The sequence below is a fragment of the Pleurodeles waltl genome, chromosome 3_1 (assembly GCF_031143425.1).
Source record: "Pleurodeles waltl isolate 20211129_DDA chromosome 3_1, aPleWal1.hap1.20221129, whole genome shotgun sequence".
Classification (NCBI taxonomy): Eukaryota; Metazoa; Chordata; class Amphibia; order Caudata; family Salamandridae; genus Pleurodeles; species Pleurodeles waltl.
Genome location: NC_090440.1, coordinates 970636940 through 970653981, shown reverse-complemented (window position 1 = coordinate 970653981; position 17042 = coordinate 970636940). Strand labels below are relative to the sequence as shown.

Genomic DNA, 17042 nt, shown 5'->3' with positions numbered 1-17042 from the left:
AGAAGGAGTGAAGATGTTTTATGACCCCATGTGCATCGCAAAAGTGAAACACCATGTAGTCATAATGGAAAATGGTCGAATGTGGAGCATGGACAGATCGGTAAAACAGCAACCCACAGGCGACAACACAGGTAATGGCACCTCATCAGCGCCCTACATCATGCACTGGGAAGGAAGAAATCGTAGTCTCCCCTTTTGGCACAAGGACTATGTAATGAAGTAGTATTTTCTGTGACATACCAGGGGGGTTATAGTTGACCTTGTTATGCATACATTATCTTCCCAAGTCTGTGGCATGTGTTGATGTATTGTAATGTAACCATTCTGCATCACATTAGTTCAACAATTTATAGGTTGGGGGATGTGTTGTACTTAGTAATGTTTAGATTATCTTTCAGTTAAGCCTTTTGCTAAAGTATTCAAAAATACAATAATGGTATAGCCCTTCCTACCTCCTCTCACATGCTAGTTAGAATAACCCTTCAGTTGAGTGGGAGTCTGCTTTAAAATATTGGTGTGAGGTGTAGGAAAGTACCATCTTTCTTGGCATGTTACCCCCATTTTTACCTGTATGTCAGTATGTTTTTGCCTCTCTCACTGGGATCCTGCTGGTCAGGACCCCAGTGCTCATAGTTTATGGCCTAATGTGTGTGTTGTGTATAGTGCTTGACTGTGTCACTGAAGCTCTGCTAACCAGAACCTCAAGGCTTATGCGCTCTCTGCTTTTAAATTTGTCACTACAGGCTAGAGACTTCATTTACCAATTTCAATTAGTATACTGGACCCCCCTTATAAGTCCCTAGTATATGGTACCTAGGTACCCAGGGCATTTGGGTTCCAGGAGATCCTTATGGGCTGCAGCATTTCTTTTGCCACCCATAAGGATCTCAGACAAACCCTTTCACAGGACTGCCACTGCAGCCTGAGTGAAATAGTGCACACATTATTTCACAGCCATTTTCACTGCACTTATGTAACTTATAAGTCACCTATATGTCTAACCTTCATTTAATGAAGGCTAGGTGCAAAGTTACTACGTGTGAGAGCACCCTTGCACTAGAAAAGGTGCCCCCACATAGTTCAGGGCCAATTCCCAGAACTTTGTGAGTGCGGGACGCCATTAAATGTGTGCACTACATATAGGTCAATACCTATCTGGTGGACCTGGGCACTGCCAGAAGTCCCCTTAGGATACTTAATGTCAATCTCCTGAAACCTTACTATGACAGGGCTGACTTAACCCTGCTCATGGCCACAGATGAGGGGCAGGAGGAAGAGAGTGACCCTCTCCCTGACCTCTTCTCCAACACTGAAGCTGATGGCTTATTCGAAGGAGTGGTTCTTGCAGACTGCCTTACTGCTCAGCAGAAGGAAGACTGTAAAAATCTCCTAGGACAGTTTTCTGAACTCTTCTCCCTCACACCTGGTACAACCACATGGTGTGAACATACAATTGACACTGGAGACAGTTTACCTGTCAAAAGTAAAATTTACAGGCAACCTGACCATGTCAGAAATTGTATTAAAACAGAGGTTCAGAAATTGTTGGATCTAGGAGTTATTGAGGCTTCTGGTAGCCCATGGGCCAGCCCTGTGGTGCTGGTCCCCAAACCACATAGCAAAGATGCATAGCAAAGATGAAAAGAGAGAAATGCGGTTTTGTGTGGACTATAGGGGTCTTAATACTGTAACCAAAACTGATGCTCACCCTATACCCAGGGCAGATGAGCTAATAGATACACTGGCATCTGCCAAGTATCTAAGCTCCTTTGATTTGACTGCAGGGTATTGGCAGATCAAATTGGCAAAGGATGCTAAACCAAAAACTGCATTTTCAACCATAGGGGGGCATTATCAATTCACTGTTATGCCCTTTGGTTTGAAAAATGCACCTGCCACTTTTCAGAGGCTGGTGAATACAGTTCTCCAAGGTTTGGAAGCTTTCAGTGTAGCATACTTCGATGATATTGCTGTATTTAGCTCCACCTGGGATGTCCACCTGGTCCACCTCTGGAATGTTTTGGAGGCCCTGCAAAAGGCAGGCCTAACTATCAAGGCTTCAAAGTGCCAGATAGGGCAGGGTAAGGTGGTTTATCTGGGCCACCTGGTAAGTGGAGAACAGATTGAACCACTACAGGGGAAGATTCAGGCCATTATGGACTGGGCTCCCCTACTACACAGACCCAGGTTAGAGCCTTCTTAGGTCTCACTGGGTATTACAGGAGGTTCATTAAGAATGATGACTCCATTGCAGCCCCTCTTAATGACCTCACCAGTAAAAAGATGCCTTTTATTATTTATTGTGGACAGCTAGCTGTCAGCAAGCTTTTGAGGAGCTTAGCAGGCAATGTGCTCTGCACCTGTCATAAAGAGCCCAAACTACTCCCAAAAATTCAGGCCCATATTTATACTTTTTTTAACTCCGCATTTAGCGCCGCTTTTTGATGCAAAAGCAGCACAAACTTACAAAATACAATTGTATTTTGTAAGTTTACGCCATTTTTGCATCAAAAAGCTGTGCAAATGTGGCGCTAAAAAAGAATAAATATGGGCCTCATTGTCCAAACAGATGCTTCTGAATGAGGGGTAGGGGCAGTATGATCACAACTTAACTGAAAGGGCAGGATCAACCTGTTGCTTTTATCAGCAGGAGTTTGACCCCTAGAGAAAAGTGTTGGTCTGCCATAGAGAGGGAGGCCTTTGTTGTGGTCTGGGCCTTGAAGAAGCTGAGACCCTACTTGTTTGGGACTCACTTCATTGTTTAAACAGACCACAAAACTCTATTGTGGCTTAAACAAATGAAAGGTGAAAACCCTGAATTGTTGAGGTGGTCCATTTCCCTACAGGGTATGGACTTCACAGTAGAACATAAACCTGGGAGTACCCACTCCAATGCAGATGGACTCTCCAGATATTTCCACTTAGACAATGAAGACTCATCTGGGCAAGGTTAGCCTTATTGTCCTTCGTTTGGGGGAAGTGGGGGTTGTGTAGGAAAGTACCATCTTTCTTGGCATGTTACCCCCATTTTTACCTGTACTTCAGTATGTTTTTGCCTGTCCCACTGGGATCCTGCTGGTCAGGACCCCAGTGCTCATAGTTTATGGCCTAATGTGTGTGTTGTGTATAGTGTTTGACTGTGTCACTGAGGCTCTGCTAACCAGAACCTCAGTGCTCATGCTCTCTCTGCTTTTAAATGTGTCGCCATTTCAATTGGCACACTGGACCCCCCCTTATAAGTCCCTAGTATATGGTACCTAGGTACCCAGGGCATTGGGGTTCCAGGAGATCCTTATGGACTGCAGCATTTCTTTTCCCACCCATAAGGAGTTCACAGGACTGCCATTGCAGCCTGCGTGAAATAGTGCACACATTATTTCACAGCCATTTTCACTGCACTTAAGTAACTTATAAGTCACCTATATGTCTAACCTTCATTTAATGAAGGCTAGGTGCAAAGGTACTAAGTGTGAGGGCACCCTTGCACTAGCAAAGGTGCCCCCACATAGTTCAGGACCAATTCCCGGATATGTGCACTACATATAGGTCAATACCTATATGTAACTTCACAATGGTAACCCCGAATATGGTCAGGTAAGGTGTCTAAGATCATGGAATTGTCCCCCCCATTCCAAATCTGGTATTGGGGAGCCAATTCCATTCACCCTGGACCCCTAGTACTGACAAACCAGCTCTCTGAGGCTTGTAATGCAGCTACAGCTGCTGCCACCTCACAGACGGGGTTCTGCCCTCCTGGGGTCAGAGCAGCTCAGTCCCAGGAAGGCAGGACAAAGCATTTCCTTTGGGAGCAGGGTGTTGCACCCTCTCCCTTTGGTAATAGGTGTTACAGGCTGGGGAGGGGTAGCCTCCCCCTGCCTCTGGAAATGCTTTGAAGGGCTCAGATGGTGCCCTCCTTACATAAGCCACTCTACACCGGTTCAGGGACCCCTTGTCCCTGCTCTGGCGCAAAACTGGACAAAGGAAAGGGGAGTGACTACTCCCCTGTCCATCAGCACCCTAGGGGTGGTGCCCAGAGCTCCTCCAGTGTGTCCCAGACTTCAGCCATCTTTCTTTGCAAGGTGTGGGGACACTCTGGAGGGCTCTGAGTGGCCAGTGCCAGCAGGTGATGTCAGAGATCCCTCCTGATAGATCCATACCTGATAAGGTAGCCAATCCCCCTCTCATGGGCTATTTAGGGTCTCTCCTGTGGGTTCTCTTCAGATTCTACTTGCAAGTTTCCAGCAGGAATCCTCTGCAACTACTAATTCATCCTCTGACCTCCGATCAACCGCAGCCTGCTCCAGGAACTGCTGTAACAGCAACAAAGTATCCAGAAGAGATACTTTTCCTCTGCAACTTCAGCTCCAGCCAGCAACTGCAACAGTTTCCATGGTGTGCACGCTCTGAGGACTCCCTGTCTTCACCCTGCACCAGAAGGATCGAAGAAATCTCCTGTGGGGTGACGGAGTCACACCCCTGCTCAAGGAGGCACCTTCTAAGTCGACGACCAGTTCTCTTGGACTCCTCTCCTGGCGACGAGCGTGCTCCTTGGAACACAGAGGGTGGACCCCATCGACACAGACTGTACTGAGGTCCTGCTGTCCCAATTTGGAGGAGGTTTGCCTTCCCCGAGAACGACAGTACTCCTGTGCACTGCGTCTTCTTCACCTCCTGAGGCCTCTGTACACTATTTGCAAAATTCCTTTGTGCACAGTCTGGCCCAGGTCCCCAGCACTCTATCCTGCAACGCTCAACTCGCTGAGTTGTTCTCCGGCGGCGTGGGAACTTCATTTGCAGTGCTGCACTAACCGCATTTTGCACCTCCTTTGTCCCTATGTCCTGGGACTCCCATGGATTCTATCTGGTGCTCTGAGGGCTCTCTGGAGTGCTGAGAACACCCTCTTCCTCCTCACACAGAGTTGAGGCCCCCAGGTCCCCTCTGGGTCCAGATAGCGCCTACTTGATGCAAAACCCAACTGTGCCTGAACCAAGGCTTGTTGGAGAATCCAGCGCTAAAACTCGCCTGCATCCAACTTCTCTCCATGGGACATCCAGTGCATCATGCAGGAACCTGCTGACATCTTCCTAGGGTGTATTTCTTCAGTCTTCGTCCAAACAGGGACTCTTCTTTTGCACCCTCTTCTGGGATGGCAGGGGCTTCTGTCCTTCCTGGAACTTCTTTCAACTTCTGGACCTGGTCTCCTTCCTTTGCAGGTCTTCAGGTCCAGGAATCCACCAGTTGTTGTTTGCTGACTTGGTTGGTTCTTGCAATAACTAATCAGGACTTGTAGTGTGTCCTAAGGAAACTTGCAGTACTTTACTCCTGCTTTTATGGGCTCTGGGGTGGGGTAATTTACTTACCTTTACTGTATTCTTACTGTCCCAGTGATTCTGCACACACTACACTTGTCTAGTGGGGAATTTGTGATTCGCATTCCACTTTTTTAGTATATGGTTTGTGTTGCACGTAGACCTATTTTCTCCCATTGCATTCTATAGCATTTCCTATTGTTTGCACTATCCTATGTCTAATTACTTACCTTATTTTGGTGTCTAGTGTATATATTGTGTATAATACTTACCTCCTGAAGGTGTATTGCCTCTAAGATATTTTTGGTCCTGTGTCACCCAAATAAACTGCCTATATTTTTGGTAACACTAAGTATTGTCTTTACTTGTGTATAAGTACTGTGTGACTATAAGTGGTATTGCAGGAGCTTTGCATGTCTCCTAGTTTAGCCTAAGCTGCTCTGCTATAGCTACCTCTATCAGCCTAAGCTGCTAGAACGCTACTACATTTCACTGATAAGGGATAACTGGACCTGGTGTAAGTACCCAAGGTACTCACTACAAACCAGGCCAGCCTCCTGCATAATTCAAGCTAGCCTGGCTGAAGACTGGGTGATACCCCGAAACCAGTCCCAGGATGCTTGTTTCTGGTCCAGGGAGGACCTGGCCTGGCAGTTCGGGCTGGACTGTTCCCGTGGGGAACAGGGTCAAGACTGATTTTCATATGGCTGTGTCCAAACTGGAACGGCATGGTGAGCAAAAAAGCTGATGGATTAAACCCAGATCTCTGACTGGGGTGAATGTTTGATTCGGTCTACATTCTGTCCATCAACTGTGGCATGAGGCAGACTGCTGATCGACTGAGTGAAAGGAGGAAGCGGCGAGTGGAGACCAATAAAGCATACTACTATTTACCTCATTTCTTCCTGGTACTTCTTACAACAGGTACACTTTTAGGGATTGAAGCCCATATTTATACTTTTTTAGCGCCGCATTTGCATAATTTTTTTACGCAAAAGCGGCGCAAACGTATAAAATATAATTGTATTTTGTATTTTTGCACCACTTTTGCGTAAAAAAACGACACAAATGCAGCGCTAAAAAAGTATAAATATAGGTCTGAGTATCTAGTATAGCTCCATTCACTGCACTGGGTAAACTGTAGACATCCTGAGGTTTACCCAAAGGCGCAACATGGTCAGGGTGTTCAGGCATATTTGAAAATGCTTCAGTATTTCCCTCTCATGATGTTGCTTTTATTAATCAGTCATTTAGGGAAGGGTAGACAAACATCTTTTGTCTCCTGTGCAACAATAGCCATACATTTCTCAAATGTTTGTGGTGCTGACTTTAGTCCAAAAGGTAGAACTTTGTTTTAAAAATGTCTAGAGCCAGCTTTGAATTGGAGAAACACTTGATGCTTTGTTATTATCTGAATGTGGAGGTAGGCATCTTGAGGACCTATTGCGCACGTCAAGTCCCCTTCTTGTAGTTGAGAATAGATCTGGTGTAATATAAGCATCCTGAATGTCTGAACTCTTCTTTTGGTCCTTTTTCCAAACCAGAAAGTACTGGGAATACATTTCCAATCCTTGTTGATGAAACAGAACTTTTCCACTGCAGTTTTCTACTGTAAGACGTAGGGCCTAATTACGAGTCTGACAGTCACTAGACCACCAGAATTGCGATGGAGGTATGGACCGACGCTGCTATAGCAGTCCAACCACCATATTACAACCCCACAGTCAGACCACCAGGGTACCGCAGTCTCTGACGGGATCGGTGATCCCGACAGGCTGACGGAAGGTGCAGGTTGCAATCAGCCAGAGCAGCGCTGCACTCAGCGCTGCCTTGCTGATTACAACCTGGATCTCCAACAGCCTTTTCACAGCGCTTTCTCCGCATTACGAGGGTGTTGGTGCCCCCTGCGGACGTCAGCATGGCCGCTGGCTTGACTACGAGCCGGCGACAATGCTGACACCACTTTCCCAATGGGCTGGGCTTAATTACAAGTCTGGAGGTTACTAGACCACCAGACTCGTGGTGACGGTCTGCACCGCCGCTGCTGTGGTAGTTCAACCCCCACGTTATGACCCTGACAGTCTGACTGCCAGGGTAGAGCTGTCTCCGCCGGAATCAGTGATCCCGACATGCTGACGGCAGGTGCAGGTTTCAATCAGCCAGTGTCACGAAGTTGACACAACATTTTCAGAGATTTCATCAGGTCCCTTCAGGTGTCAGGTGTCCCTTCCTGCACAAAAACAATCTTCCCCTCAATGCAGCCATCCTTGCACCATGTCGTAAGGGTGGCTGCGTCGGCAGCAAATTTAGCGCCAGCGCAGGGAACCACACAGGGGTGCCCCGTATTCATTTAAATACAGCGCATCCCTGCGTTGTGAAAATGACAGACCGCGCTGCCAATTTTGGCGCAGCATCTCTGTTCGTTATTTTCTGTTAAATATTAGCCTAAGTCTTTAAAGCTAAATCTGCTCTGAAAGCATCAGATGTTACCAGTGGGCCATCAATCTTTTACAGTTGTATCGAAAACTACGCCCAAGTCGAAAGCATATTAGAGAAGCTATGCATACCATGAGTTTCTAGGAATTACACTAAAATCAGTGCATCTACTTCACTTTTTAGGTTGAAACCTACCAGACAGTGCAGCTGTCTGCTTTGCTTATGACTTTTTGTGGGCATTCTGAAAGCTTCACCTAGGAATGCATTGTGTCCATTGCTGGCCATACGATTTGTGGTTTTTAACTCACATTTTTTGCCTAGTGTTTACTTTTGTTTTTCTGACTTCAACGTGAGAGAATTTATGTGACAATCCTGCTGAGTAGCCAAGAGTGGAAAGGGTGTAGGATGTTTTTTTTCCAGCACACAACAAAAAGTGAACTGTGCTGATGTTTCAGACTTAGTACAAATGAAGCACTTTTTTGTAATTTTAAAGTGTGGTGGAAACAAATATTTGAATACAATCAAAACACATGAATACACTCACTTGGTGATAACATTTGCTCACATTATAATTTGTGTGCAGTAAAACCATGTTCTGGTGCAAATATAGGCCCTCATTCCAAGTTTCGGGAACCGCCAATTGGCCGCTCCGCGGTCAAAAGACCGCGGTGGCCATTCTGACTTTCCCGCTGGGCCGGCGGGCGCCTGCCAAGGGAGCGCCCGCCGGCCCAGCGGGAAAGGGCCTGCAACACAGAAGCCGGCTCCGAATGGAGCCGGCGGTGTTGCAGGTGTGCGACGGGTGCAGTTGCACCCGTCGCGCTTTTCACTGTCTGCTAAGCAGACAGTGAAAAGAATACTGGGGCCCTGTTAGGGGGCCCCTGCACTGCCCATGTCGGTGGCATGGGCAGTGCAGGGGCCCCCAGGACACCCGTTCCCGCCATCCTGTTTCTGGCGGTGAAAACCGCCAGAAACAGGCTGGCGGGAAGGGGGTCGGAATCCCCATGGAGGATTCTCCTAGCCGGGGCTAATCCGGCGGGAAACCGCCGGACCCGGTTTTCCGACCGCGGCTGTCGGAATGGGCACTGAAGCACCGCCAGCCTGTTGGCGGTGCTTCCGTTACCCGCGGACCTGGCGGTCTTTGACCGCCAGGGTCGGAATGAGGGCCATAATGATCATTTCAGTTGAAAATGTGTTGTCTGTAATGGCAGTGCGCTACCACACCATGCATGCTCCACACTAGGCCACTCAACTTTATGCCTTTCTACTGTATGCAACCCCACGCCATTCTACGACACTCCACTCTACAACATGCCACTTCAATCTACACCACTCAATCCATGACACAACATGCCACTCCACTCTACATCCCTCCACTCCATGCCCTCTTTCCACTCCAACCTACTCCACCCCACAACTATTTTCCCCACTCCAACCTAAACCACTCCAATCAACCCCACTTACATGTACCCCACTTCAATCTATCCCACTCCACTCCAGTTTACCCCAGTCCACTCCAATCAATCAGTCAATCATCCGGATTTGTATAGCGCACTAATCATCAAGAGGGTAACCAGGCTATCCCACTCCAATCTACCCGACCCCACTCAATCTACCCCAATCAACTCCACTTCACTCTACCCCAGTCTAGTGCACTCCACCCAAATCTACACCACTCTGCTCCAAACTACCCCATCTACCCCACTCCACTCCCGTCTACTCCAATATACCCCAATCTACCCCACTCCAAACCACTCCACTCTAATCTATCCCACCCCAACCTACCCATATCTACTCCACTCCAGTCTACCAAACTCCACTCCAATCTACTCCACTCCACTTCAGTCAGCGGAGTCCAGTTTACCCCCACTGCAGTTCAATTTACCCCACTGCACTCCAAGCTCCACTGCAATCTGTCCAACTTCTTTCACTGTTATCTACACAACTCCACTCAATATACCCCTCTCCAGCCCACTCCAATGTACAACACCCCAATCCACCCAATCTACCCCACTCTACCCAAATCTACCCACTCCAATTAATTCCAATGTACCACACTCCACTCAAATCTACCCAAGTACACTCCAATGTAATCCACTCCCTCCCACTCCAATCTACCCCACCCAACCAAAACTACCCTACCCCAATCTAACCCCCACTTTACCCCACTCCAATCTCCACTTCCAATCTACCCCTAACTACTCCACTCTACCCCACTCCACCCCACCCAGATGCACCACAATCTATCTACCCCATTCCACGTCAGTGTATCCCAGTCTACTCCAATCTACCCTACTGTTATCCACCCATCTATCCCCCTCCACTCTAATCTACCCAACTTCACTGCAATCTACCCCACTCCACTCTTCACCAATCTGACTCACTCTTGACTCTGCTCCAACCTACCCACCTCCACTCTAATCTACCCCACTCCACTCTACCACATTTAATTCCACTCTACCCAATCTGTCCCAATCTACTTAAGTGTTCCATACCCCACTTAATTCTACCCCACTCCATTCCAGTATACCCCAATCTATCCTACTCCACTCTGGTCTGCCCCAATCCACCCCAGTCTGCCCCATTTCAGTCTACCCCACTCCCACACTCAATCCACCCCACTCGATCTACCCCATCTACTCCACTCCAATCTACCCCAATCCACTCCACTCTACCCCACCTCTTCTCAATCTATCCCACACCACTCCATTCTACTCCACTCCCGCAATCCACCCCACTCGACTCCAGTATTCTCTACTACAATCTATCCATCCGTTCCACTCCAATCTAATCTACCCCACTCCACTGCAATTTATTGCACACCACTGCAATCTACCCTAAGACACCCCACTCCACTTTACCCCAATATGTACCACTCCACTCTACCCTAATCTACCCTGAGGTACTGGTCTTCTATATACCCCACTCCAGTCTGCCCCACTGCAATCTACCCACTCCAATCCACCCCAAACTACTCCACCCCAATCTTCCCCACTCCACCTCAAATCAGTCTAACCTACTCCAGTCTACCACACCAAACTACCCAGATCTCCATTACAATCCACCCTACTCCACTCTATCCCACTTCAGTTTACCCCATTCCACCTCACTCCAGTCTACCCAATCCACACCCACTCAATTCTACCCCACTCTACTCAGCTCCAACCTACCCCCCTCAACTCTGATACAATCTACCACATTCCACTTCCACATAAGGCCACTAATGTTTAGCCATGCTGAAGAGCAGCTTTGTTCCTTCCAGAATATTTTACTTGAAGAAACATGAAATATTTCCCGAAAGCAACAAACTGACTCACAAAATCACACATAGTTTTTTAAATGTTTGTTTTTACTCTTTTTGTTCATCCTCTCAGTATTTTACTACTGTCTTCAAATGAGAAGTTTCAGTCTCAGGTTGTAATTTTGGGGGAAAAGATAGGCACGTGTCCCTTAACTTCACATGACCCATTCTTATACACATTAAACTATCTACGTTCCTAATCATCTTTGTTCCAAACTTAAAGATGTGCTTGTTACTGAAAACTCATTGCAAAGCTGATGCAAAGAGCACATTCGTAAAAGGGAAAGCACAACTGCTTCAGTGTTAACTATACCTCATGTAGTAGGAGATGCTAGTCATTTTGGTCTAACAGCACAGCTTGAAGGAAATGTTTTTTCCTGGATCAACATACTTAAAATTTACATTTTGTGCCTATGTTGGAATTTTGTTTTTGTCCTCTTGCAAAAATTTTACTTGTAAAAATTCTTAAACTGGTTATTACCAATGGTTCTCTTCTGACGGGTGGACACATGTGATGCCCCTTGACCTGGTGCCACGCAGGCTCACTCTGCCTTTGTTTTTACTATGTTCTCAGGTTACTGATAGGAGAAATGTGACTTTCCGTGAGACTCATCGGTGGGAGAGCTTTCCTGGCCAAGGACAAGTGGTTGGAGGGTCCCTGCCAGCAGGTGACAGCACACTGGAAACCAGTGAGATACCTGGTGAGTGATTTCCGGGAGTAGGAAATAATCATTATCCATCAATCTGAAAACTGAAAGATGGTTATCCTTTGTTTTGGTCTTCGTCCAGTACACTGTCAAAACCAGAAGGGGCTTTAGATTTCACCTTTACAATGTCAGTACGGAGGGTCAACAACCCTTTCAGTACAAACATTTTGAGGATTTCTGTAACTTATACACTCTATGTAGATTTAGGGGCAGTCAACACTCAGGTGTCCATGAGGCTTCCTACTAGGGGTCTCTACAGTACATTACTGCATTGAGTGCAGCATGTGATGGACATGACAGTTTGTATCCACCCAATCCTTCACCCCGATCGAGCGGTGCTTGGAAGTTCAGTCTCCATCAGAACACCTTGACGTTTGTAGGTGTCCATGAAGTAAAGTTTGGCTCCACAACATTAAATTAATCCAATGGACCTGTTAGACGGAGCCCGGAAAGGTAATTAGTAGAGAGGTCTCGTAGGTGCAGAAAAGCTTAGTCGCTGCTTCAAGAGCAGCTAAACTGAATGACTGATGAATATTCCCCTCTGTTGTAAGTCTAGAACTATCACCATAGAACCACAGACCCCACAGTCCACCTAGGACCCCAACTCAAACCACTGTTTGGTACTTTCAATATTGAAACTGCCTTGGAACATTAAGGCCAGACCCAGCAACGTCTCTGTATTTCAGAGACCTTACTCTGCCATTCTGCTGCTGTTAAGTCATTGCTGTGGGAAGACAGCCCTAACAGGTGTTTCAGAACTTGTAAATGTTGGAAGACAGACCTAACAGTTGTTTCAGATTGCATACGTACTGAAAGAAACCATAAAGGGCGTTTCAGAACATGTACATGTTGGAAAAACAGACATTATAGGTGTTTCAGAATGTGCACGTTAGAAGACAGCCCGAGCAGGTGTTTCAGAACTTGCATATGTTGGAATACAGCCTAACGTGTTTCAGAACACATACATTTTGAAAAACATCCGTAACAGGTGCTTACTCCAGTATTTGAACTTTCTTAGATTCACCTGCTTGAATCATTCCCCGTCATCGAGATGGGAGTCCCCGGTACCTTTAATTAAGTACTACTAACATAGGTTAACCTAAAGCCCCTTAGGCCTCTCAGTTTAGCACTCTATCAGAGTAATTTTAAGAAAAAATGACCAAACTTAAGAGCCCACCAATCAGGCGACACCACCCTTTAGAACCTTCCTGAGAGAAGCTCCAGTTCCTCAGATTTTCTATCGAACGTCGTCCTAGGGAGTCTCCTCAGAGCTCTGCTTTTCTCTTTTTTTGGAATACCCAAAAGGTTATACTCTTCACAACTAATTCTGACTGATAACTGGTAAGGCCTTAACCATGTCTGACAAGGAGAAGAAGGTTTTATTCAGATCCTCCAAAACCTGTGGAAAAAAGAGGTTACACTCTGAAGACCCTCACCAGAATTGCATATACTGCCTTTACCCAGATCGCTCTGTCAAGGACTGCAAGGCATGTCGCACCTTCTCCTCTAAATCCCTGAAGGATACAGAAGGCAGATTGGTGATATGGTTGCAAAAACTTAAATCTAAAGATAATCTACTCGATGATTCTGAGAGCGATGATTCCCTCCCATCTTCCAGGAGATCACGTAAAAGAGTGAGATCTCCTCACTCAAAGTCCTCCTCAGAGCAGCCAAGAAAGGCCTACAAAAAGACCGCCTCAGGGTCTTACAAAGGCCACAGCCCTTCTTCATCTCCTCACAAATTCTCTGCAAAAGGGGAAAGAGGACACTTCACTAGTTCAGAAAGGGCTAAAAAAAAGTATCTTCTAAGTCTGCTGAATCATTTAAGAGACCTTTCTCTGCTCCTACAGTCAACAGACCACTTGTCAAATCCCCACCGTTGACGACAACCTCGTCGACGACAGCAAGGACGAGATCTGTTCCACTGTCGACGAAGGTTTCTATAATAATCCCAATGACGAGTTACCCACCGTTGAAGAGGACAATGTCACCCACATTGGCGTCGATGAAAACCTATACTTCTTCATCATCCACAATGGTAACTATGGTATCTTCATTACCATCATCATCAGCGACGACCCCGTCGATGGTAGCTTCCACCATTAAACCATTGACGGTTAAAATATCTTCAAAATCTGCAACAACAAAGGCAGCATCGACGAGTGCTCGTCTTATGCCGTCGACAAGAGAAAAAGTACACAAAAGACAGCAAACTACCAAAATTACACCAGAGCATACTCCTCCTAGTAAAATAACCCCTTTAATACAAGTCCATCTCTTGGAGGGTGACGACGAATCGGATGATGAGGGTCCATTTTGAACAGTGCACAGTCCCTCACAGTTGAATGTAAAGTACCAGGAGGATGACGATAAGTATGATGAAGCTTATGACCCACAATACTATGCAAGTGATCAAACATATCAAGAGGAGAGAGAGACATATCGCAAGGAGAACAAGAGGAAGGTGGCTTCTCTACAACCAGTCAGAGTGGGGCGATTATATAATCCCAGCTCCACCTTCTCCTTCACTTTCAAAGGTAGACTCACCTCCAGAGGACATTGGAGGATTCCTTAATCTTATGGAAAGGGCTGCTAAACACTTTGCACTTCCCATACCATCAAAGCAAACTGATTGCTTTCTCTATGACTTTAAGGAGCCAATCTAAAAATCAGTACGCTCCATGTCACTCGTCAGTTACATATGGGAGGAAGGTTTGAAAGTCATGCAAAACCCAGCGACAGGCACAGCAGTGCTTCCATGCCTGGATAAAAAATATAAAGCACCTGAAGATGCCCCAGCATGCTTGACTGGTCACCCTCACCCAGATTCGGTGGTAACTCAAGCAGCCCAGGAAAGATCCAAAAATCCTTCTACGCCAATATCCGCACCTCCGTACAAGAAAGGTAGATGATTGGACAATATTGGCAAAAGATTTTCTTCAATGTCCAGTCTAACTGTAAGAGCGGTTAGCTCCCTTGCGGTGTTAGCCAGATATGACAGGCAATTATGGGCTGACATCGCCCTATATGTTGATCAACTGCCGGAGGACATTAAAGCAGAAGGAAAAAAGAGGGAGAACGCACATCTGCAGAGATAATTGATTGTGCGATGGACAAAGCCACTACTGCATTTTGTCAGCTTGCAGGGGCAGTTGTCCTCAGAAGGCAAGGTTGGCTGAAGGCCACATCATTTCTTCTGGAAGTACATAATCAAATATTAGACCTTCCATTTGATGGTCAAGCGCTTTTTGGGAAATATATTGACAAGGCATTGCAGTCAATAAAATTTGACACAGAGACGTCAAAATATTTGGTACATTGCAGTTTCAAAAGTCTTTCTTTCATGCCATGAGAGGATGTGGAATGCCTTCATATAGGGGAGGCTATCAGCAGTCTAGATATCTGTTGTTCTCATTTACCTCCCAACAATTTCATCAGCAATACTCCTGAAGACAACCTCCACAAGCGGCTTACAATAGCTCTACCACCAGAGGACGTTCAGCTCAACCAAGTAAAGACTCGGCTCGCAGAGCATGATGTGTCCAGGGCTCCGGCTACCCCCAAACACCTACCTCTAAATCTAGGTGGAAAAATCTCATTATTTCTCAAGCAATGGTAGACTATAATATCAGACCAGTGGGTCTTACAACTGGTAAGGTGTGGACACACGCTGGAGTTTGTCCAAATACCTTCTCCAAGTCCTCCTCGTAAGACTTACCCAAAGTATCTGCACCAACTCAGGATGGAGATCAGCAAAATGCTCAAGGGTGCAAAAGAAAAGGTGACATCATCACAGCGAGGGAGAGGATTTTACTTCAGATTCTTCCTCATTCACAAGAAATAGAAGGACTGGAGACCGATCCGCGATCTCGGAGAATTAAACACCTATTTGAAAAACCAATAATTCTGCATGATAACTCTGCAGTACGTCCTTCTCCAGTTAAACCAGGGAGACTTTGGCCCTCATTCTGACTTTGGCGGGCGGCGGAGGCCGCCCGCCAAAGTCCCGCCGTCAGAATACCGCTGCGCGGTCAAAAGACCGCCGCGGTAATTCTGAGTTTCTCGGTGGGCTGGCGGGCGCCCGCCAGAAGGCCGCCCGCCAGCCCAGCGGAAAACCCCCTTCCATGAGGATGCCGGCTCCGAATGGAGCCGGCGGAGTGGAAGGGGTGCGACGGGTGCAGTTGCACCCGTCGCGATTTTCAGTGTCTGCTATGCAGACACTGAAAATCTTGTTGGGGCCCTGTTAGGGGGCCCATGCCAGTGGCATGGGCACTGCAGGGGCCCCCAGGGGCCCCACGACACCCGTTCCCGCCAGCCTGGTTCTGGCGGTGAAGACCGCCAGAACCAGGCTGGCGGGAAGGGGGTCGGAATCCCCATGGCGGCGCTGCATGCAGCGCCGCCATGGAGGATTCCCTGGGGCAGGGGAAAACCGGCGGGAAACCGCCGGTTCCCCTTTTCTGACCGCGGCTTTACTGCCGCGGTCAGAATGCCCCGGAAGCACCGCCAGCCTGTTGGCGGTGCTTCCTCTGCCCTCTGCCCTGGCGGTGAGACACCGCCAGGGTCAGAATGAGGGCCTTTATGTCTACCCTAGACCTGAAGGATGCATATTTCCACATCCCAATTCATCTTGCCCAAAGACAGTACCTAAGATTCGTGGTAGCCGAAAAACATTTTAAATTTAGAGTTCTTCCATTTGGCCTAAAATCAGCTCCCAGGACATTCACAAAGTGCCTACCTCCTATTTCAGCCTTTCTCACAAGAAGAAAACATCAAGTATTCCCATACTTAGACAACTGGCTGATAAAGGCAAACACCTTCTGTAAGGAAATGCCTCCTTGGCATGGTTACCCCCTGACTTTTTGCCTTTGCTGATGCCAAGTTATGATTTGAAAGTGTGCTGAGGCCTGCTAACCAGGCCCCAGCACTAGTGTTCTTTCCCTAAAACTGTACCTTTGTTTCCACAATTGGCACACCCTGGCATCCAGGTAAGTCCCTTGTAACTGGTACCCCTGGTACCAAGGGCCCTGATGCCAGGGAAGGTCTCTATGGGCTGCAGCATGTCTTATGCGACCCTGGGGCCCACTCACTCAGCACAGACACACTGCTTGCCATCTTGTGTGTGCTGGTGGGGAGAAAATGACGAAGTCGACATGGCACTCCCCTCAGGGTGCCATGCCAACCTCACACTGCCTATGGCATAGATAAGTCACCCCTCTAGCAGGCCTTACAGCCCTAAGGCAGGGTGAACTATACCATAGGTGAGGGCATAGGTGCATGAGCACTATGCCCCT

At 47.2% G+C, this 17042-nt stretch overlaps 1 protein-coding gene across 1 annotated transcript in view; it reads left to right on the top strand.

The window, feature by feature from the left end:
* The window catches only part of UBXN11 (UBX domain protein 11), a 379872-nt gene that overhangs the window by 258016 nt on the left and 104814 nt on the right, over positions 1 to 17042 (top strand). The window contains exon 10 of the mRNA XM_069224030.1: positions 11619 to 11745. Within this exon, the coding sequence (XP_069080131.1) occupies positions 11619 to 11745 (127 nt within the window). The remainder of the gene's footprint in view (positions 1 to 11618; positions 11746 to 17042) is intronic.